The 23,288-nt window shown below is 45.7% G+C and overlaps 1 protein-coding gene across 1 annotated transcript in view; it reads right to left on the bottom strand.

Annotated features, from left to right (window-relative positions):
- PPME1 (protein phosphatase methylesterase 1) overlaps positions 1-23,288 on the bottom strand; it is a 33,288-nt gene that overhangs the window by 4,814 nt on the left and 5,186 nt on the right. Inside the window, exons 4-12 of the mRNA XM_081002273.1 lie at positions 18,935-18,992; positions 18,078-18,129; positions 14,168-14,322; positions 12,821-12,911; positions 10,484-10,549; positions 8,050-8,179; positions 6,216-6,345; positions 5,702-5,746; positions 2,154-2,218 (exon numbers count right to left, since the gene is read on the bottom strand). Coding sequence (XP_080858399.1) covers positions 2,154-2,218; positions 5,702-5,746; positions 6,216-6,345; positions 8,050-8,179; positions 10,484-10,549; positions 12,821-12,911; positions 14,168-14,322; positions 18,078-18,129; positions 18,935-18,992 — 792 coding nt within the window. The remainder of the gene's footprint in view (positions 1-2,153; positions 2,219-5,701; positions 5,747-6,215; positions 6,346-8,049; positions 8,180-10,483; positions 10,550-12,820; positions 12,912-14,167; positions 14,323-18,077; positions 18,130-18,934; positions 18,993-23,288) is intronic.

Below are 23,288 nucleotides of genomic sequence, written 5' to 3' on the forward strand. Positions count from 1 at the left end.
AAAAAAAAAAATTCCACCTTTTAAGTCTCATTTTCAATAACTTCTTTTCATGACTTCCCCACGCCTCCCCTGCCTCCCTGCAGACTATCAAGGGCACCATATAAATTAATTTATTGATTAATTGATTAATATTCTACAGTGTTTGCAGGAGGCGGATGCTATTGTGTTTTAACTATTTGTGTTTTCATCTAGCGGTAGCTAGACTGGTGACTGGGAGCGGCGGCTGAGACCACATAACACTTGAAAGACCTACACTGGCTCCCAGTACGTTTCCGAGCACAATTCAAAGTGTTGGTGCTGATCTTCAAAACCCTAAACAGCCTCAAAGGCCCAGTAGACCTCATCGTTCTGCCCAGACGCTGAGGTCTACCTCTGGGGGCCTTCAGGCGGTTCCCTCCTTGCGAGAAGTGAGGTTATAGGGAACCAGGCAGAGGGCCTTCTCGGTAGTGGCACCTGCCCTGTGGAACGCCCTCCCACCAGATGTCAAAGAGAACAACTACCAGAATTTTAGAAGACATCTGAAGGTAGCCTTGTTTAGGGAAGCTTTTAATGTTTGATGCATTATTGTATTTTAATATGTTGTTGGAAGCAGCCCAGAGTGGCTGGGGAAGCCCAGCCAGATGGGTGGGGTATAAATAATAAATTATTATCATCATCATCATCATCATCATCATCACCCTCATCTTGTGAATGACACAGAGATCTTCCAATGGAGGTCTGTTTATAAATCTAAAATAAACAAACAAATATTCTGCACCCCTCCTTAACCCTTCTGCTTGGCAGCACATGCTCAACGGAAGCAACAGGTCAGTTAGACGGATAATAATAATAATAATAATAATAATAATATTTTTATTTATACCCTGCCCTTCCCGATTTAAAAACCGGGCTCAGGGTTGCTAACAGCAAATATAAAACACTTCAGAGGTCGCTACAGGGCCAGGTTTAAGGTGTTGCTCTTAGCATAAAAGGTAAAGGGTAAAGGGACCCGTGACCATTAGGTCCAGTCGTGACCGACTCTGGGGTTGCGGCGCTCATCTCACTTTATTGGCCGAGGGAACCGGCGTACAGCTTCCAGGTCATGTGGCCAGCATGACTAAGCCGCTTCTGGCGAACCAGAGCAGCGCACGGAAACGCTGTTTACCTTCCTGCTGGAGCGGTACCTATTTATCTACTTGCACTTTGATGTGCTTTCGAACTGCTGGCTTGGCAGAAGCAGGGACTGAGCAACGGGAGCTCACCCCGTTGCGGGGATTCGAACCGCCGACCTTCTGATCAGCAAGTCCTAGGCTCTGTGGTTTAACCCACAGCACCACCCGCGTCCCTGCTCTTAGCATACAAAACCCTTAACAACTTGGGATCAGTTTACCTGCAAGATCGCCTTGCCCCGCTTGTGCCCACCTGACTGCTGCAAATGGCGTTGCTACAGGTGTCCCATAACACCTACTCTGTATTTGTAAGAACTCAATCTTTTGCTGCCGCTGCTCTTACACATCGGAACTCCCTGCCTTTTGATATCAGGCAGAGCTTTCACTGTACAGACGTACCTTAGAAGTCGAACGGAATCCATTCCGGAGGTCTGTTCGACTTCCAAAACGTTCAGGAACCAAGGCACGGCTTCCGATTGGCTGCGGGAAGCTCCTGCAGCCAATCGGAAGCCACGGAAGTCGCATTGGACATTCAGGTTCCAAACAACGTTCGAAAACCAGAACAATCACTTCCGGTTTTTGATCATTTGGGAGCCAAAATGTTTCGACTCCCAAGGCGTTTGAAAACCAAGGTACGACTGTACTGTTTTCGGCACCTGCTAAAAACAAGGCGACCCGGCTGCTTGGAAAGTTGATGCAAGTCATAATAACAATTATACAATTTATTATTTATACCCCGCCCATCTGGCGGGGTTTCGTGATCCGTTAACTCTTTCTGAATGTCTTAAATTACCGTTGCTGACTTTTCTCAGGGATAATTTTATGGTTTTATCCTTTTTTTTTTTTTTTTGTTAACAGCTTTGAGGTTGCTGGGGTTATTTTTTTTAACCCCCCCCCCAAGCAGGGTATAAATAATAAATAAATACATTTTGCAAAAAACAAAAACCAAGGGGGTGAACTGGAATTCTGCCCTCAAAGCCCCAGCTGCTCCAAAACGTCACTCACTTTGTCCGGAGCGTCTTCGTGGACTGCGTGGCCGCACTGCGGAAGAACTTGCATCTGGAATTTCCCTGTAAGGGGGCAAGAGAGGGTGAGGCAGGACTCCCAGAATCCTTTGCTCCCGGCCTTCTGCTTTTGACTCCATGGTTCATAGGCAGGGAGAAGGCGGCGGCAGCCCAAGACATGGTTTTTTCCTCCCAAGGTAAAGTGCAGCAGTACCTTGGTTCTCAAACACCTTGGTACTCAGACAACTTGGAACCCAAACACCGCAAACCCAGAAGTGTGTGTTCCGGTTTGCAAACTTTTTTCAGAAGCCGAACATGCTCCCTTTTGAGTGCCACACTTCCGTTTTGAGTGTTACACCGAGGTCTGTCTGTTTTTGCTATTTATTTTGCGCTTTTGTTTTTGCAGCTTTTTTTTTGTGACTGCGTGGAACCCAGTTCAGCTACTGATTGATTGTGTGACTGCAGTACCTTGTCTATTGCTTTCATTTTTATGGATCAATGGTGTCGTTAGATAGTAAAATCCATGTTAAATTGCTGTTTTAGGGGTTGTTTTTAAAAGTCTGGGATGGATTAATCCCTTTTGCATTACTTTCTACGGGAAAGCGTGCCTTGGTTTTGGAATGCTTTGGTTTCAGAATAGACTTCCAGAACGGTTTAAGTTTGAGAACCAAAGTACCACTGTACCTACTTAAAATCTTGCATTGGTTCACAGGACGAACAATGACTATCATCAGTACAGGTAAGAAAAAATAATAATTTTATTTTTTATCATCTACAATACTGTCTTATTTATTTTATAGTACAGAACATTGATTACTGCTTTCAATATATGGATCACTGGTCACGTTAGATAGTAAAACTCATGTTAAATTGCTGTTTTAGTGGTTGTTAAATCTGGAACAGATTAATCCCTTTTGCATTACTTTCTATAGGAAAGCACACCTTGGTTTTGGAACGCTTTGGTTTTGGAACGGGCGTCCAGAATGGATTAAGTTTGAGAACCAAGGTACCACTCTAGACAGATGCCACCCTGCATCCCACATAGAAAGGCTGACTGAACCAACAATGGACCCCACTGTGACGTTAACACATGAGTGCTGGAGGAGAAATAGTTAAACAGGTTGCCCAATCAGGACCCAGGGGGGTGGAGTCAGTGGGATTATAAAACGAGCTCTGGGAGGGGCAAAGGGAGGAGTTCGTTGGGAGTTGGGTGGTTGGTTGGAGTGGGAGTGAATTGGGATAGAATCTGTGGGTAGGTTGAGTTAGTGTAGCGAAATAAGATGAGTAACAGTTAGGGGCTAGGAAGACAAGGAAATATCTGAGAGGTGGTTTAGTGAGTAAGAGCAGGTAGCAGAAGTTATAGGTCTGGATAGGCACCCCATGATTGTAATTGACCGAGACCGTTTATGAAACCACACACTTGTTAAACTGCAATAAATAAACAGAAGTTTATGTTCCAATTTACCGTATTTTTCGCTCTATAGGACGCACTTTTCCCCCCTCCAAAAATGAAGGGGAAATGTGTGTGCGTCCTATGGGGCGAATGCAGGCTTTCGCTGAAGCCTGGAGAGCGAGAGGCATCGGTGCGCACCGACCCCTCTCGCTCTCCAGGCTTCAGGAAGCTATCCGCAAGCCTTCTGAGCGCGGCGGGAGTTCTTGCCGGGTTCCGAAGGCTTGCGGATAGCAGCCTGTTCTGGGGGCTGGGGTCGGGGGAAGCTCGGGCTTCCCCTGCCCCAGCCCCGCAAGCTCCGGGAGCAGCGGTGAGGTTGCGCACAATCTTGCCGCCGCTCCTGGACCTGTTTTGGGGGCTGGGGTCAGGGGAAGCTTGGGCTTCCCCCACCCCAGCCCCGCGGCTAAAAAGGAAGCTCCTAAAAACTAGGTGCGCTCTATGGTCCGGTGCACCCTATGGAGCAAAAAATACGGTAAACCCTGACTGGACTCAGTATTGCATCAGGTAGGGCCTGGGTGGTGGCAGCAAGAAATAAATTGGTGACACAGGGATCAATAGACGGTGAAATGTCCAGGGACCCTGTGTGATCGCCACACCCACTAGCATCCTCCAGCACACCTGGGGGGGGGGAGCAGCAGCTGCTTAGCTGAGGAATCTCTGCATGAGAGGCCTCAGGAGGTAGTCTCACTCTGCCCCCGAGGCAGCCTGAATTCCGCAAACCCAAATGCTGCAATGGTCTACATGGAAGTTTTTAGCGGCAGCTAAAAAAGCCAATGCAATTCTGGGCTGCATCAATAGGAGTATAGCATCTAGATCAAGGGAAGTAATAGTGCCACTGTATTCTGCTCTGGTCAGACCTCACCTGGAGTACTGTGTCCAGTTCTGGGCACCACAGTTCAAGAAGGACACTGACAAACTGGAACGTGTCCAGAGGAGGGCAACCAAAATGGTCAAAGGCCTGGAAACGATGCCTTATGAGGAACGGCTAAGGGAGCTGGGCATGTTTAGCCTGGAGAAGAGGAGGTTAAGGGGTGATATGATAGCCATGTTCAAAGATATAAAAGGATGTCACCTAGAGGAGGGAGAAAGGTTGTTTTCTGCTGCTCCAGAGAAGCAGACACAGAGCAATGGATCCAAACTACAAGAAAGAAGATTCCACCTAAACATTAGGAAGAACTTCCTGACAGTAAGAGCTGTTCGACAGTGGAATTTGCTGCCAAGGAGTGTGGTGGAGTCTCCTTCTTTGGAGGTCTTTAAGCAGAGGCTTGACAACCATATGTCAGGAGTGCTCTGATGGTGTTTCCTGCTTGGCAGGGGGTTGGACTCGATGGCCCTTGTGGTCTCTTCCAACTCTGTGATTCTATGATTCTATGAAGTTACGGGGATTTGCATTTTGGGTGGGGCAAAGCACCCAGGAGGAGTGCCAAAGCCCACCCACAGCTTCCTCCCAAGCTTTTGGTATTAAGTGCACTTCCAAACATATCCGGTCAGGCTTAAGGACTAGGAACTTGTCTCGATCCTTTAAACCAGACATGCCCAACAGGTTGATCGCGATCTACTGGTCCATCACGGGATGTCCCTGGTCGATCTTTGTCTTTTGTTTTAATATAATATTTATTAAATCCTGGTTGATCTTTCTTTGGACCCCCTGAGAAATCCCCACCAAAAACAAACAAGAAAAAACAAACTCAACAACTCTGGCTCCCCAAAAATAGCTCAACAACCCTGATCAATCCTTCAATGACAATGGGTAAATCACTGCCAGTTCTTTTATACTGTGAGTAGATTGCAGTCTCTTGGGAGTTGGATGTGCCTGCTTTAAATAATCCCAATTAAATAGTCCCAATTAAAAAAAATAATCCCAATTAAAAAATAGCACTTTGGAAGGACAGCATGCGTTCAGACAACACCCTCGTCCCCGCCTCCCAGCTTTAAGAACTCTAATTGCGAAGCAAAGGGCCAATCTATCGGAGGTCGTTGTTTAAATGACATTATCCAGAACTGGCTACCACCATCCCTGCCTCCTGTTAGATCCCTCGAAAGGCAACCCCCTGATCCTCTTGGAAACCAATCAGAGCCCAGGACGTCAGCATATTTACCTTGCATCTGGCCGATGGTTAGATCTTTATCCAGTCTGTCGACACCTAAAAAACGATTCCAGGGCAGGGGGAAAGAGAGAGAAGGATGAGAAGGTTTTTTTAAAAAAGTTTCAAGTTATTTTGCCCTGCTGGAAATCCTGCAAATGGGGGTGGAGGAGGAGAAGAGAAGGGGCGAAGCATAATCCAGAACTTGCTGGAATTGCTGTTTTATTAAGGATGGGGGACAACTGACACAGGGCTCAGGGACGTTCTCTCTGCCCATCAAATGAAAAAAAAGACACCGAAAGCCAAATTAGAAAATGTAGAGTTCAGTCCTTCCTTTGCTTTGGGAACGCCTCAGTACCTGGCTGCAGAATGCTACCTGTAAAGAAAACACCCTTCCTCCCTCACAGGGCAGACAAAGCCAGGGCAATCTTACCTGTGAGCAGTGACAAAGAGACTCTCCACAAGGAATTGGGGGGCGGAGTGTCTTTGTGGGGCTTGCAGAAAAAAGCAGAGAGAGAAATACACTTACCAGCCAAAAGCAGCAGCTTGGGAACAGAGCAGTTGAGGAAGAGGTTCGAAAGGCCCCGGAACCAGCCATCCCAGTACGTTTCCGTTTTCGCCAGCTCAATCCGCCATGTGTAGGCCACATCCTTCTTGGTCTTTTTTTCAGGGGAGGGCGTAGGGGAGACAGAAGATGTCCGCTTTAAAATGCCAGAAACGCATCATGCGAGCATTGGGTTGCTGTCCGCCAGATCCCGGAGGACTACAACTCCCATCATCCCTGACCGTTGGGGCAAGGCTGATGGGAGATAGAGTCTGGAAGTGCCAGAAGGCCGCAATGTTTGCCCCAGCCCTGTTGTATCCCAGCCTGGATCCATGGAAGCGTAAGAGGAGGGGAGGTTGCCGTTAATATTATTCCGAACACAATTCAAAGTGTTGGTGTTGACCTATAAAGGGTAAAAGGTAAAGGACCCCTGGATGGTTAAGTCCAGTCAAAGGAGACTATGGGGTTGTGGCGCTCATCTCGCTTTCAGGCCGAGGGAGCCAGCGTTTGTCCACAGACAGCTTCCGGGTCGTGTGGCCAGCATGACTAAACTGCTTCTGGCACAACAGGACACCGTGACAGAAATCAGAGCATAGCTGACAACGTTTTCCCTTTTTTAAGGGAAATTCCCTTATTCCGAATAGGATTCCTCACAAGAAAAGGGGAAAGTTGACAGCTATGAACCAGAACGCCCAGAAATGCTGTTCACCTTCCCGCCGCCACAGTACCTATTTATCTAGTTGCACAGGTGTGCTTTTAAACTGCTAGTTTGGCAGAAGCTAAGACAGAGCAACGAGAGCTCACCCTGTCACGGGGATTTGAACCTATAAAGCCCTAAATGGCTTATGCCCAGTATACCTGAAGGAGTGTCTCCACCACCCCCATCATTCTGCCCGGACACTGAGGTCCAGCTCCGAGGGCCTTCTGGCAGTTCCCTCCCTGCGAGAAGCAAGGTTGCAGAGAACCAGGCAGAGGGCCTTCTTGGTGGTGGTGCCCACCCTGTGGAACACCCTCCCACCAGATGTCAAGGAAATAAACAACTATCTGACTTTTAGAAGACATCTGAAGGCAGCCCTGTTTAGGGAAGTTTTTGAGGTTTCATGTTTTCTTGGATTTTTAATATTTTGTTGGAAGTCGCCCAGAGTGGCTGGGGAAACCCGGCCACATGGGCGGGGTATAAATAATAAATTATTATCATTATTATGATATCCATGAGACTGTTTTCATTCAAAACAGTCAGTTCCCCAAAGCCTCTTGGTCTTCACTTGCTAGCAGGAGGACAGCAAGGAGGGAGCCAGTCTGACTTCTCCAGGCAGGGAGTTCCAAAGTTGCCTGGGAGAAGCCACTGCTGAGAAGACCCTGTTTTCCCTGAAGGGCATCCTTGGAAGTTCTCAAAACTTGGGCAGCTTCTTATGGGGAAATACGGTCCTTCAGATAACCTGGACCTGAGCCATATAGGGCTTCATAAATCATAACCAGCCCTGTATTTAACCAGATATCTGTAGGCAGCCGTGTTTAGGGAAGTTTTTAATGTTTGATCTTTTATCGTATTTTTAATATTCTGCTGGGAGCCGCCCAGAGTGGCTGGGGAACAAATATATTATTATTATTATTATTATTATTATTATTATGCTGCTGAAGAAGAATTCAGAGGTTGTGGGGAAAGAGAGAGAAGAGGCAGCCTGTGGGTCAGGGATGGGGAATATCTGTGATTCTCTAGATGTTGCTATACTCCGACCCCATCACCCCTGCCTGACAGCCCGACAACAGCCAGAGGCCCACAGTTATTCTCCCAATTCTGACAAGATGCCTTCCTCACCTCTGCGTCATCATCCTTCTTCCTTTTGTTCACCGATTCTCCATTTTCGTCTTCCTCCTCCTCTTCCTCCTCCTCTATGATCCCCTCCACGATGGTTTTGGGACCTCCAGGGCTGGCCGCACCTTCGCACCTGGTTCAAAGGAACAACAAGGAATGAAGGAGACCTGGACAGGAAGACCCCCAAGTCAATTTGAAACGCTCCACCTTGGCCTTAACGGGACGGGGAGAAATATCAGCGCGTTACACAGGAAACTGAAGTTATTGTACCCAATGTAGCTCCCAGAATTTTTAGTTTTGGTTTCCAGAATCCTGGGGGCAGAATGCATTGCTTTCTTCCCCAGGATGTGGGATTTCTGTAAAACTCATTGATTCCCTCCCCCTCCTCCTTTTTTCCTTTCTCCTCCTGTGATGAGGCTGTATTTTAATGTTTTAATGTTGTATTTTAATTTTGTTTTTAAGTTGTATTCATTCAGCTTGTTTTTATTATTGGTTGTTAGCCGCCCTGAGCCCGGCCTTGGCTGGGGAGGGTGGGGTATAAATAAAATTTATTATTATTATCGTCCGCGAGGCCAGCGTCATGGACACAAGACTGCAGTCTGACCACAAAACTGGTAAAAGCCAGTTGAGCGGGGAACCTAATAGCAGAATGCTAGAGAGAAAAACAACTTCAGATAAGGTACAGGGAGGGTTCTAACAAATAGAGTCGTACCTTGGATTTCAAACTCCTTGGCTCCTGAACAAATTAGCTCCCAGACTGATTTGTGAGTGTTCCGGTTTTCGAACATTCTTTTGGAAGCCGAACGTCCGATGGGGCTTCTGATTGGCTGCAGGAGCTTCCTGCAGCCAATCCGAAACTGCACTTTGGTTTCCGAACGTTTTGGAAGTCGAACGGACTGATTTATTTTTGCTGTACAGTCATACCTTGGAAGTCGAACGGATTCCGCCTTCCAAGGTACGACTGTACAGCAAAAATAAATCAGTTGAGTAAAGTTGAATTTCGAGGACTGTGGTTGGATGAAGAGTTAGATGGAACAGCTCAGAATATGTATATTTTTCCTATACAGAGTGCATTGTAATGCAAAGATCTCACAGATTCTCTGGTCTTTGTCCTGTAAAGCATTACTGAATAAAGCCTGACCAACTGGATAAGTGGTGTGAGCCTCTGTACTTGTAGCCCCAAGGAAAATTTCTCCCAGAATGGGGTAACAGGGATTAAGTGGCATGGAAGTACCACATTTTTTGCTCCGTAAGACTCACTTTTCCCCTCCAAAAAAGTAAGGGGAAATGTGTGTGCATCTTATGGAGCGAATGCAGGCTGCGCAGCTATCCCAGAAGCCAGAACAGCAAGAGGGATCGCTGCTTTCGCTGCACAGCGATCCCTCTTGCTGTTCTGGCTTCTGGGATTCAGAATATTTTTTTTCTTGTTTTCCTCCTCCAAAAACTAGGTGCATCTTATGGTCTGGTGCGTCTTATAGAGCGAAAAATGCAGTACTTAACCCGAGGTACCACTGTAATCTCACATGTCAAATTCATAGAAGCCCAGCTTTCCTGCATTTTAAAATGCCTAGCCTCCATGAAAAAGTCTTATGGTCTGGTGCGTCTTATAGAGTGAAAAATACAGTATTTAAAGATAAAGGTTTGGATTTGGAAGACCGCAATGTGGTCCCACTCAAAACGTGGCTTTCAAGCCCCGCTCCCCCAATATTCCTACTAAGCTTCAGGAAAAGTCACAGTGCCGGGCTGTCCGGCAAAGGGGAGGCAAGTTCCGAGTCAGAATTCTATGTACTGTTAAAGTATTTTTTGGTTGTGCCTTTTAAAAATAATGTCCGCATAATTCCTTTTGCTCCTTCTGCTGTGCCTGATACAGTGGTGCCCCGCAAGATGAATGCCTCGCAAGATGAAAAACTCGCTAGACGAAAGAGTTTTCCGTTTTTTGAGTCGTTCCGCAAGACAAATTTCCCTATGGGCTTGCTTCGCAAGACGAAACGTCTTGTGAGTTCTTGCGAGTTTGTTTCCTTTTTCTTAAAGCCGCTAAGCCGTTAATAGCCACTAAGCCGTTAATAGCCGCTAAGCCGCTAACAGCCGTGCTTCGCAAGACGGAAAAAAACGCAAGACGAAGAGACTCGCGGAACGGATTAATTTCGTCTTGCGAGGCACCACTGTAACCCTATGCTGCCTTTCATGTTTATTATCTACAGGACCCCTGTAGGGTTACATCAAAGGCAGCATAAAAATCTAAACTACCTGACTAGGGTTCCTCAGTGGAATTTTGGGGAGAGCACACACACTGTTAAGTTGCAATCCAAACCCCAGAAGATCGGCTCCTGCGGGAATGTCACAGCCATGAGAAGCTCCCACCATCATTTCACACATCCATGTATGAAAACGGGGCAGAAGCACACGATAAAAGGCAACTGAAGAAGGCACGACTTACTGTTTGACTTGGCCAACCATAGAAACCCTGGCAGATTCAAGATTCCGTATCTGTCCACTCTTTACGCTAGAGAAGGAGAAAAGGAAACAGCCATTGGATGGGGGTTAGTTACTGCCAGAGTGGATAAAAATCAATTTATTTATTTTTATTTTTATGGATTTTTTGGATTTTAAAAATAAAATGCATTTGGAGGGGAAATCTTTCTAAAGATCGTTTTCTATTTAAGTTACATTATAGCCCAAAGGCTATTCTTCAGGAAATAAGAATTTGTTTTAAGTTTTTCATGTGCGCTAAAACTCAGTCTAATGTTTGTTCGTTTTTTTTTTTAAAAAACATTTAACCACATCAGTTAACAAACATGGATACATATGCTATAATGTTATTGTTTTAGTTAAATAAATTGTTTCAATTGTTATTAAGGAAATGGTTATTTTTCTCCTTCCAATAAAGGACAGCAGAAAAGTTGTCCAAATATAAACAGTTACTTATTAAACCACACAATAATTGCATAATTATCTGTCAGTGTATTCCTAATAGTATAGCCAAATCAGTAATTTTTGCTATAACTGTAAAAACTACTCTGAAAATTTATTATTCCAAAAATGAAACCTTCATCTGGTTGTAAATATGAAGAGTCTACCAGCAAGAATGGGTCTTTCTGTAAAAAAAAAAGATTTAAATCAAGTCTTACTGGCTAGTGATTTAAATTGTGATTGAAATCGATTTGATTTAAATCAAATCCACCCTGGTTACTGCCTGCTGCTTTTTAGCAGAGCTCAGCAAGCAAAGAATCACTTTCCCTACAGGGAACAGCTAGATTTTAGAGAGGGAGGAACCCAAAATAAAACCAGTGGAAAACCTAAGGAGCCAAGTTACGGATGGTTTGCAGTATCACCAGTTACACGATACATTTAAATTAGATAGAAAGAATGGATTTTTGGACCAAAGTTCGCAATTTGAAAAAGAACTCCTGCAAAATCAGTATAAACTTTTGTCTAAAATGTGTAATTTTTTATTGGAATGGGAAACAAAAGACGAGCTTGTTAAAGCTTCAGTGATACAATGGGCAATAGATATAGGTCATAATATACCGTAGATCTTAACCTCTGGGAGAAACTCAGGAAAAGCAACCAGAAATTTACAGCATGCTATTCATTGAAAGAGAACTACTTGAAAATGATTCATAGATGGTAAACTCTGATTAGGTTGGCTAAGATTTATAAAGCAGAATCAGATTAGTGTTGGAAGTGTAAAGAAGTAGAAGGAACGTTCTTCCACATGTGGTGGACATGTAAAAAGGTAAAAGGAAATTGGGAAATTATTTATACTGAACTGAAAAAAATGTTTAAAATTACTTTCCCCCCAAAAACAAAGTCCTTTTTGTTTGGGATAACCCAGAATGAAATTCCCAGGTGTCAGAAAAGGTTATTTATGTGTGCAACAATTGCAGCCCATGTTTTGTTAGCCCCAAAAACGGAAAGTGAGTGAGGTCCCAACTCAAGAGGGTGGGCAACTGAAGTTGACGGAATATGCAGAACTTGCATATTTAACATATAGAATAAGAGAACAAGAACATACGTTTAAAGAAGACTGGAAAGCATTTATTGAATATCTGGAAAATAATTGTATGCAGCTGAAAACGCTGGCAGCATTAAGATAAATTCAACAGAGTAAATCATTTTTGATGGATGTACAAGTGGAAAACTGATTTGAATGCTTATAGTAAAATACTCAGGGACATGGGTGGCGCTGTGGGTTAAACCACTGACCCTCTTGGGCTTGCCGATCAGAAGGTTGGTGGTTCGAATCCCTGCGACGGGGTGAGCTCCCGCTGCTCGGTCCCTGCTCCTGCCCACCTAGCAGTTCGAAAGCACATCAAAGTGCAAGTAGGTAAATAGGTACCGCTCTGGCGGGAAGGTAAATGGTGTTTCCGTGCGCTGCTCTGGTTCGCCAGAAGCGGCTTAGTCATGCTGGCCACATGACCCGGAAGCTGTATGCCAGCTCCCTCGGCCAATAAAGCGAGATGAGCGCCGCAACCCCAGAGTCGGCCACGACTGGACCTAATGGTCAGGGGTCCCTTTACCCTTTACTAGTGAAATACCCTTTACTAGTAAAATATTCAGGGGTATATGATATGTAAAATGAACCATGGAAAGAGAAGAAGGGAAGTCACTGGATAGCTTAAAGTTTGTAAAATGCTTCCTTGAAATTGTAAAATAGGAAATTTGATAAAGAGAGAGAGAGAGAGAGAGAATGAATCGCTTTCCTAGTAGAGAAGACTTTAAATGGGCTCCCTTTGCAATGGGCTGTGTAAGATGCCCAAAGTTTCCCCTTTACCTCCATTCAATGGCATTCTCCAGAGATTTGAATGTCTTTGGGCGACTCCGAAGGAAATTCTGCATGCTGTTGAGGGCATCCATGGCTGTGCCTATGAACAAGAAGGGAAAACCTGGCATGAAGCAAACCAGTGTTTTACAGAAGAGATGATATCCAAACCTACATAACTGTGACTGGGATGAAATCAAGGGTGCCCATTCATAGTCCCCCTATCCTTATAACCCCATAGCAGTTTTTCCTTTTGACTCATGAGATCTAGAAACTTACTTGCTTTTAAAAAAAGGTTTCTAGACCTCATGATTTAAATAGAAAAACTGCTGAGGTCCCAACTAAATAAGAATGGCAACTTAAGCCGACAGAATATGAGATGCTTTGCAGACCTAACATATAGAATAAGAGAACAAGAACATACGTCTAAAGAAGATTGGAAAACGTTTATTGAATATATGGAGGGAAACTGTGTGCACTTAGAAATGCTGGCAGCATTAAGATAAATTCAACAGTGTAAACAAGTTTTGATGGATGTACAGTGGTACCTCAGGTTAAGTAATTAATTTGTTCTTAACCTGAAGCACCACTTTAGCTAATGGGGCCTCCCGCTGCCGCTGCGCTGCCGGAGCACAATTTCTGTTCTCATCCTGAAGCAAAGTTCTTAACCCCCAAAAAGCTGAACAATTCTGGGTGCACTACTCCCCCCTTAAAAAAGCTTGACAACTATGGGCAATCCTCCCCCCAAAAAAGTTCGACAATGGGTAGATAACTGCCAGTTTTATTATACTGGGCGCAGATCATAGTCTCAAGAGAGTTGGATGTGCCCGATGTACGTAAAATATGCAGGGGTTTACGATATGCAAACTGAACCATGGAAAGAGAAGAAGGGAAGTCATTGATATTTTAAGGTTGTTTAATGACTATTTTAAATTGTCAAATAGAAAACTGAATAAAAAAACAAAACACAAAAAGAAAGAGAAAAACTGCTATGGGCATGCCTGGAGGTTTGCTTTAATGGAAAGAAAAGAGAAAGGGTGGCGGCTGGTGTTTTCCCAGAAGGCCGGCCTATATAGAGGCAAATGCTGGCCTAGTATGTCCCGCAGCGAGACTAATAATAATAATAATAAATTTTATTTATACCCCGCCCTCCCCAGCCAGAGCCGGGCTCAGGGCAGCTGACACCAATAAAATCACAGTAAAAACATAATGGGGGGGAAGAGGGGGGGGCAATATTAAAATAAAGGTTAAAATGCAATTTAAAATAGCCAATAAATCAAAACCATAAGGGGAGGGAAACATGCCTGAGAAATAGGAAAGGAACCAAAGGAACAAGCGCCAAGTGACGCCAACTCTTACCTTCCACTACATCAATCATGCAGAGGCCTAGCAAACTGGGCACCAGGTTGGAGGCTGCCGTGTGCACGGCGATAGCCCCGCCCATGCTGTGGCCAATCAGCATGATGGGCGGGGCGAGGTCCCCGTACATGGCTTCCACCACGCTTCCGACGTCCCTGCATAAAAGAAAGGCACAAGCTGGTTGCTCCTTGCACACAGGACAATACTTGGAATCACAGAACTGTCGAAGCGGAAGGGACCCCCGAGGGCCATCTAGTCCAACCCGCTGCAATGCAGGAAGTTTTCGCCCAAGGTGGCGCTCGAACCCGCAACCCTGAGATTAAGAGTCTCCGGCTCAACCCCCTGAGTGATCGCTTATTTACTTGCATGGGCCAGAGCTGAGAGGCACACATCCTTCGCTTCTCCCGGTAGGCGTGTCTGAAACTCTGGGGTGTTGGAGACACAGAGCTAGATTGCTTTTGTATAAGTTAGCTGCCTATCTTCCAGTGCGAGGGCAGAGGACCATGCATGTCACCTTGAGCTCCTGGGAGCTGGGAGCCACTGTTTCAGCTCAGCTGGTTGCAGCAAGGCACTGGCAATGCCAAGGTTGTGGGTTCGATTCCCATATGGGCCACCTGCATATTCCTGCATTGAAGGGGGTTGGACTAGATGATTGATTCATGACTGATTCATTCATATAAATTAGCATACAAATACAATGGTCCCTTGGTTCTCAAATGCCTTGGTTCCCAAACACCGAAAACCCAGAAGTAAGTGAATGAATGTTAGAAGGATGCTGGAATGAAGTTATATGGCTTTAGCAGAAATGTTATAAAGAATTAAGTAAAAATAGACTGTTAATGGGCTAAAGGGGGAAAAAATAAGGTCAGATTGTGTTAAGATAAATTATGGGGCAAAAACTGAGAAAGATGGAAAGGATTTGCTGAAACAGCTAATTGAACTAGAATACAAAAAAGGGAGGTGTGAGGAGGTCGTCGAAACAAGTAAATGAAAGATAAGATCTGGAAATATTGGATGCGTTTTTAATTGTTTCTGTTTTTGTTTTTGTTTTGTTAAGATAAGTAGTGTTTTCTGTTTTATATGTGTTGTATTGTATTGCTTTACTATGTTTAACTTTGTTTTTTTCTTTTTTCTGTAATTTCTAAACTTTTAATAAACATTAAAAAAAAAAAAAACCCAGAAGTAAGTGTTCCGGTTTTCAAACGTTTTTCAGAAGCCGAATGTCCTATGCGGCTGTCGGCGATTGTTTCCTGCACCAATCAGAAGCTGCGCCTTGGTTTTCAAACATTCTGAAAGTCAAACGGACTTCTGGAACGGATTAAGTTTGGCACTTTTTTTTTTGCTATTTATTTTGCGTTTTTGTTTTTGAGGTTTTTTCAGGTTAATTTGTTTTTATGACTGTGTGGAACCCAGTTCAGCTACTGACTGATTGTGTGCCTGTGGAAATGGATAAAAGCCCCCCATCCAAACAATGACTATCATCAGTGCAGGTAAGAAAACAAAATACTTTTAATTTTTATCATCTACAATACTGTCTTATTTATTTCATAGTACAGTGCATTGATTATTGCTTTCATTTTATAGATCAATGGTCTCGTTAGATAGTAAAATTCATGTTAAATTGCTGTTTTAGGGGTCATTTTTAAAAGTCTGGAATGGATTAATCCATTTTGCATTACTTTCTATGGGGAAGCGCGCCTTGGTTTTGGAATGTTTTGGTTTTGGAACGGACTTCCGGAATGGATTAAGTTTGAGAACCAAGGTACCACTGTAATTCTTTTTCGTCTGGCTGCTTTCAAGGAGGCAGAAGCAAGGGCCTGTTTATCGTCACCCAAAAAGGACGGTCGTTTTCCAAAGCCTGCACCGTATAATACGAAGGCAGAGACATAGCAGAGCCTGGCGGGAGAGGCAAGCGAGGGCACCCACATTTTCTGTCCTAGGGTGCTAAACATCCCTGAGCACCTATGCTTCCAAGGGAGAAGAGGGACCACAGCAGCTTTCCCTCACCTTCCTCAGGAGCTTGACACCCGTGAACAGTTGGAAGGCGACCTCTTCGCACTTTGGTTTTGGAACGGACTTCCAGAACAGATTAAGTTTGAGAACCAAGGTACCAATGTACAGAAAACTCCCATTTTAGGCATGACCGAGGACAGCATTGAACCCAGAAGTGACCCAGAAACGTCACAAAGACGTCACTGAAACGACACTAAAAGGCCGAATGGGGTGTCTGCAGGCTTTTTAAAATGGATTTCCGATTTCCCACAAAATGTGCAATGACATGGAACACAACCCCTTGTGCATATGGGGTAAATAAAAAAATACTAGCTAAGTGCAAACATCCTCTCTGGTTCCGATTTTTGGAAAAAGTTGGCAAAAGCGCCATTGTCTCCCTATAAACCTGTACCACGTTGGATTTAAGATCCTGCATTTGTATCTCTTACACAAAACCCTCTTTGCCCTTGGAAAACAGATGCCTTGATTTAGTCCAGAAAGATGCTCAGACGAAAGATAGGCTAGATTTTTTTTTTTAAGCGAGTTAGCTACAGCCGTTTGTCAAAATCTCTCGCTCCAGGCCGCTATCGGGAGAAAGTCTTTGCAGAAGGGATCTCTCCAAGATCCCGACGCCGACACACAAATGTCGCAAACTGCTGTGTTGGGCAGAGCTGCTGCTTTTTGACCAAAACAGAGCAAGTGGCTGTCGGTGGCTTCACAGATGGCCGCTCTGCAAGGAGGCAAATGTCCCTGCCAGCGTGAAGGACTCTGTCACCTTCGCAAGGCAGCTATGCCAAGCTGGAGACTCAAGAAAATAAATTTGCAGGGTGGGTTGATGACTGAATTTCAAACAGCCTGGCCTAAGAACGGTTGGGCTACAGCTGAGGACCAGGTAAGGTAAAAGGTAAAGGATCCCTGGACGATTAAGTCCAGCCCAAGGCGACTATGGGGTTGCGGCTCTCATCTCGCTTTCAGGCCGAGGGAGCCGGCGTTTGTCCACAGACAGCTTTCCGGGTCGTGTGGCCAGCAGGACTAAACCGCTTCTGGTGCAACGGGACACCGTGACGGAAAGCAGAGCGCACAGAAACGCCGTTTACCTTCCCGCCACAGCGGTACCTATTTATCTACTTGCACTGGTGTGCTTTCGAACTGCTAGGCCAGGGGTCGGCAAACTATGGGCCGCGGGCCAGATCTGGCCCAATTGCCCCCAGGATCTGGCCTGCAGGAAGGTCAATGGATCGTATGAATTCTGTTCGTTAATTTTCATTAATTTTCCCCCCTGCGCCGCCATTTCCCCCCCTCTCCCTCTCACACTCCATGGCACCTTCTCCCTCTCTCCTCCTGGCTTCTCCCTGCCCTGCCTAGAGGAGGAAGGGGGCTGGGCTGAGCTGGCTGAGCGCCATTTGGGGCAGCACCTCTCTGGAGCCAGCCAGCCCTTTTGGGCTGCTCATCCCTCCGCCGCCGCCGCCAGCCTGTGCCGCTCGCAAGGGGAGGCACAGGAGCCGCGGTTGGCAGAGTGCAGCGTAGCACCTCTCCAGAGCCAGCCAGCCTGCCCTTGCGCCAGCAGCACTATAGGTAGGCAGGGGGAGGGGAGGGGCTGGGGGAGAGAGAGAGAAGCCCCCTCCACCGCGTGCGCAGTCCGGCCCGCCACAAGGTCGGGGGGGGGGGGACAGTGAGCCGGTCTCCTCCAAAAAAAGTTTGCTGACCCCTGTGCTAGGCAGATAGCCAAATGCCCAGAGCCAGGACACTTTTTAGCACGGAGAGAGTTTTATCGCTTTGACGGATGCTTAAGGGCCACTCTCAGGTCTTCCAACTTCACCCTTAAGTCCTCGTCAAAATCAAGGGCACCTCGGAATGGGTTTTGTCTATACGGCTGAGAAAACCAAGCACAGCAAGGCTAGACTACGGAACAACCTACTTGGACATCGTCTCCGCAGAGAGGTCTTCTGGGTTCCTAACTTTCGTCTCACCTGCAAAGGAAAGCGGATTTCTTTTACTTGATCCGTTTGACAAAATTCATATGCTGCTTTAGTCTAACAAAGCCTCTGACTCTCAATATGACATTTTGGTTCCTGAAATTCATCACCATCATCATTTCATTTGTATACCGCCTTTCCATAACTGAAACTATGCTCAAGGCGGCTTACAACATGACAAGATTTACATAATTACAAACACTACCAAAGTCATAAACAATAAATAAAGCACACAACCAAATGGAAACAATTTCCACGTAAATCCTAAGATCTAAAACTAGATACAGCAATAATATCAATAACAGCAACAAGCTCTCTCAACCTCCCGTGAATAAATACACCAGCCCAAGAATCTGTTCAACAGCTTTTGTAGCTGGAGTCAGTCCGCACTCCCAGGCCAGATGGGAAAGTGCCAGCAAGGCAGGGTGCGGGTCTTCCAGGGCTCACAAGGTGGTCTCATTTAAAACAACCTGCTGCCTGCATTTTGCAATGTTAACGTCTACTTGTTTTATTGAATTGTTGTGTGCATTTTTTTTAAAAAAGACTTCCTGTGTCTTGGCAATCGCAAGAGCCTTTTGGGCAAATGGCAGAGTAAAACGTTTTTGGAATAAAATAATTTAACCACACTAGGTGGTCCTAGATGGCTCGATATAATCTTTTAATGAATCCTTCGGAGAGAACTGCCATTTATATTTAAGGTCAGGGTGTAGAGGGGGTGGTTGGCTGTGGAAAGAAAAACCCACAGCAGTACCAAAAAAAAAAAAAAGAGTCGCTTCTTATTTCTGAAAGGATTCCTTACCATGTCCTCTCAGATCCAAAGCCACGATCCGGCACTGGACACGGCTGATGATGGCAGACTGCAAGGAAGGAAAAGATTTCATTTATCTGTTTTATTTAACAGGGCTTATACACGGCTTAATCACCCATACTTGTAAGGCATTTACAAAAGTACAATATGAACTATTGGGAAATAATTTATAATGAATTGAGGAGGGGGGAATGTTTAAAAAGCACTTTTCCAAAGAAACCAGAGTCCTTTCTTTTGAGGATAATTCAGGTGGAAATTCCCAGGTGTCAAAAAAGGATATTAATGTATGCCACTGTTGTGATCTGTGTTTTGTTAGCCTCAAACTGTAAAATGAGAGAGGTCCCAACCAAAGACGAATGGCAACTTAAACTGATGGAATATGTGTAGCTTGCAGACCTGACATACAGAATAAAAGAACATACATCTAGAGAAGACTGGAAAACGTTTATTGAATATATGGGGGGAATTGTGTACACCTGAAAACGCTGGCAGCATTAAGATAAATTCAACAGTGTAAATAAGTTTTGATGGATGTAATAATGGAATACTGAAAGGTTTATATAAAATATGCAGGGATTTATGTTATGCAAAATGAACCATGGAAAGAGAAGAAGGGAAGAACTGAAATTTTAAGGTTGCTAAAATGAATATTTTAGATTGAAAAACAGAAAATTTTATTTTATTTATATATAGAACAATATGAACTACATATCCACTAAAAAATAATGATTATAAAAAGATCAGGCATTAAGGCGACCATAAACAGTGAAAATGTAAGTAAAAGTACACACACATATCCCTGAATTGCAGGGGGTTGGTCTAGATCAGGCTTCCTCAACCTTGGCACTCCAGATATTTTGAGACTACAATTCCCATCATCTCTGACCACTGGTCCTGCTAGCTAGGGATCATGGAAGTTGTAGGCCAAAAACATCTGGAGGGCCGAGGTGAGGAACGAACATTGCGTGACAACTGTTTGCGATGCGGCCAGTTTGGAAAGCCCGCTGGGAAGGGAAGGGGCTGCCGGCCAGAGGGAGCGCTCTGGTCCCATTGACTAGCCAGGGGGGGCCTCGGACAAAGAGGGCAGGCAGCTTGGAGCAGCGTAAAGTAGCAAGGAGGCCCCACCAGGAATATGAATGAAGCTAAGTGGGTTGGGAGAGAGAGTGGGGAAACAGTGGGACTGGGAGAAGGCCAAGTCTCTCGGAGACTCCGGTCTTTTAAGTAGTGGAAGGGGGGCTGTGCAATGGGGACAAGGCGACCCACTTAAAGAAGAAAAGGCAGAAATCGGGACAAGGTGACCCACATCCTCAGAGCAGGAAAAAAACGAATTCTGCAGACCCAAGCAGAAGTAAACATGAGTCATAGAATTGTAGAATTGTCCAACCCCCTGCAATGCGTGTCACCTCCTCTTTGGAATAATTTATTCTGCAGGTTTTAACTGCCTGGTATTGTTTTTTAGCTGCTCGTGCTACTCAGGGGGAGCAGTAAAAAAAAGGGGGAATACAGTGGTACCTCTGGATGTGAACGGGATCTGTTCCGGAGCCCCATTCGCATCCAGAAGCGAACGTAACACGCGACTGCGCATGCGTGGGTCGCGTTTCGCTGCTTCTGCGCATGACATCATTTTGAGCGTCTGCGCATGCGGCGAAACCTGGAAGTAACACGTTCCGTTACTTCCGGGTCGCCGGGGAGCGCAACCCGAAAACGCTTAACCTGAAGCGTATTCATCCCAAGGTATGACTGTACAAAAGCACGGCTCTCAGAGTGCTACAGACGCCACCCAGCCCCCCCCCCCCCGCCTTCAGAGATTTCAACAGGTTCAGCCAGGATTAGGTGGGCTAGAAACCTGACGAAAAATTTAATCCGAAAGCCGAGGTGCTTCCGAAACCGAATTCTGTGGTGAATAAATTTTGTTCATGACCATTTCCTCCCCAAGGTGGCATACGTGGGTCTTCTCCCCCTCCTCATTTAATACCCACAACAACCCGGTGAGGTAGGTAGGCCGAGAGGCAGGGAACCGTTCTAAGGTCCGGATCCCCCCCCCCCAGGTGAGCTTCACGGCCAAATTGGGATTTGAACCCTGGTCTCTCCCAGGTTCGAATCTGACACTCTCACCAATACGCCATACTGGAAATGCCACAGTCTGCGGCTCCAATGCAACGCCAGTAAATTTAAAGCTCCTGGTGTGAAGGTCTTAACATTTATTTTACTTACAGTGGTACCTTGGGTTAAGTACTTAATTCCTTCCGGAGGTCCACACTTAACCTGAAACTGTTCTTAACCTGAAGCACCACTTTAGCTAATGGGGCCTCCCGCTGCTGCCGCGCCGCCGGAGCACGATTTCTGTTCTCATCCTGAAGCAAAGTTCTTAACCTGAAGCACTATTTCTGGGTTAGCGGAGTCTGTAACCTAAAGCGTATGTAACCTGAAGCGTATGTAACCTGAGGTACCACTGTATTTTAACAATATGTACTGCTTAACGATTTTTTTTTTAAAAAAAAAACTATCTATGCAATTACATAGTGCTAAATATTCATGAGAAAACGCCAACAAATTTAACAGATTTTGGAAACAAGTAGGCACGACAAAATGTCAGGGGTCAGCAAACTTTTTCAGCAGGGGGCCGGTCCACTGTCCCTCAGACCTTGTGGGGGGCCGGACTATTTTTTTTTTGTGGGGGGGGGAGAAATATGAACGAATTCCTATGCCCCACAAATAACCCATTTTAAATAAAAGCACACATTCTACTCATGTAAAAACACCAAGCAGAGATTAATTTAAATAAAAGGACACATTCTACTCATGTGAAAACAGGCTGATTCCTGGACCATCCGCAGCCCGGATTTAGAAGGTGATCCAAGTTTCCTTTGCACTGGGTGGGGAGATGTGTGAACTCTCAGTCGGAAGGGTGGAAATAGGGAAAAAGCTCCAGTCTGTTTTAGGGTGGGGTGGGATTTGCACCAGGCACACTTATGAAAAATAAGAGCCCTGCTGCAAAGACGATGACGCTTCGTGATTTGTTCCTGCCACCTAAATAACATATTTTTGGAATTGCAGTGATTAAGCGGCATTGAGGCTCCAAGGCGGGTTTTAAAAATAGGCCTTTTGTTCCAGGAAAATCGACTGGGTGGCAAAAAACCAGGCGCACCCGGCAGCGGCGGAGAATGCCTGTTGAAAAGGCTCCCAAGAGCCAAGGAGAGAAGGGATGCCTGCAACTGAGGAAGCCATTATGCTCTCCAACTTTTAAGCCAGGGATGGGGAGCCTGTGGCCCTGTGGAAGTAGCTGGACTCCACTCCCATCATCCCACAGGCCATGTTGGCTGGGGCTGATGGGAGTTGGAGTCCAACAGCCCCTGGAAGGATCCAGGTTCCCCTTATTTTAATTTATTGGGCTGCTGGAATCCAAGGAAGGACAAACAGGGGCTGGGTTGAGGGAATTTCTGCAAGTCGGTAGCAGCGAAAACCTGGGCATGTCTGCTCAGAAGAAAATCTCGTGGCTTGCTACCCAGGTAAAGTGGACACAGGGCTGCTGCCTTAAGCCAGTTCGGATGCCATGCTGAATCGGATTTCCCATGCAGTGTTCTGCTTCCATCAGTGGTCCAAGCAAACAGGAAGCCGCCTGCAACCAAGTCAGGTCATTGTTCCATTGAGAGCTGTATTGCCAACCCTGGCTGGCAGCAGCTGTCCAGAGTTTAGGACAAGTCTCTCCTAGCTCTACTAGGAGATACAGGGGAGAGTGAGGCCATTGGTCCAAGTACCCTAGACTTCCCAGACCTGGGACCCTTCTGGCTGGAGCTGATGGGAGTTGTAGTCAAAAAACAAATGAGGACACTAGGTTAGGGGGGGAAAACAGGGATAGCTTAACTGGCAGCAACAGCAGCTTATAGAATTGTAGAGTTGGAAGAAGGGGTTGCTAGAGTCATCTAGTCCAACCCGCTGCAATGCAGGAATCACAGCTGCAGAATCCCTGAAAGGTGATCACCGAATCTCTGTTACCTCCTGCTTGGTCTACTGCAACGCGGTCTACATGGGGATACCTTTGAAGTTAGCTTGGAAACTGCAGCTACCAGTGACTGGGGGCTGCAGCCGAGACCACATAACACCGGTCTTGAAAGACCTACACTGGCTCCCAGTACGTTTCTGAGCACAATTCAAAGTGTTGGTGCTGACCTTTAAAGCCCTAAACGGCCTCGGCCCAGTATACCTGAAGGAGCGTCTCCACCCCCACCGTTCAGCCCGGACACGGAGGTCTGGCTCTGAGGGTCTTCTGGCGGTTCCCTCATTGTGAGAAGCCAAGTTACAGGGAACCAGGCAGAGGGCCTTCTTGGTAGTGGCGCCCACCCTG

Source organism: Podarcis pityusensis (genome assembly GCF_964106645.2).
Source record: "Podarcis pityusensis genome assembly, chromosome: 4".
Lineage (NCBI taxonomy): Eukaryota > Metazoa > Chordata > Lepidosauria > Squamata > Lacertidae > Podarcis > Podarcis pityusensis.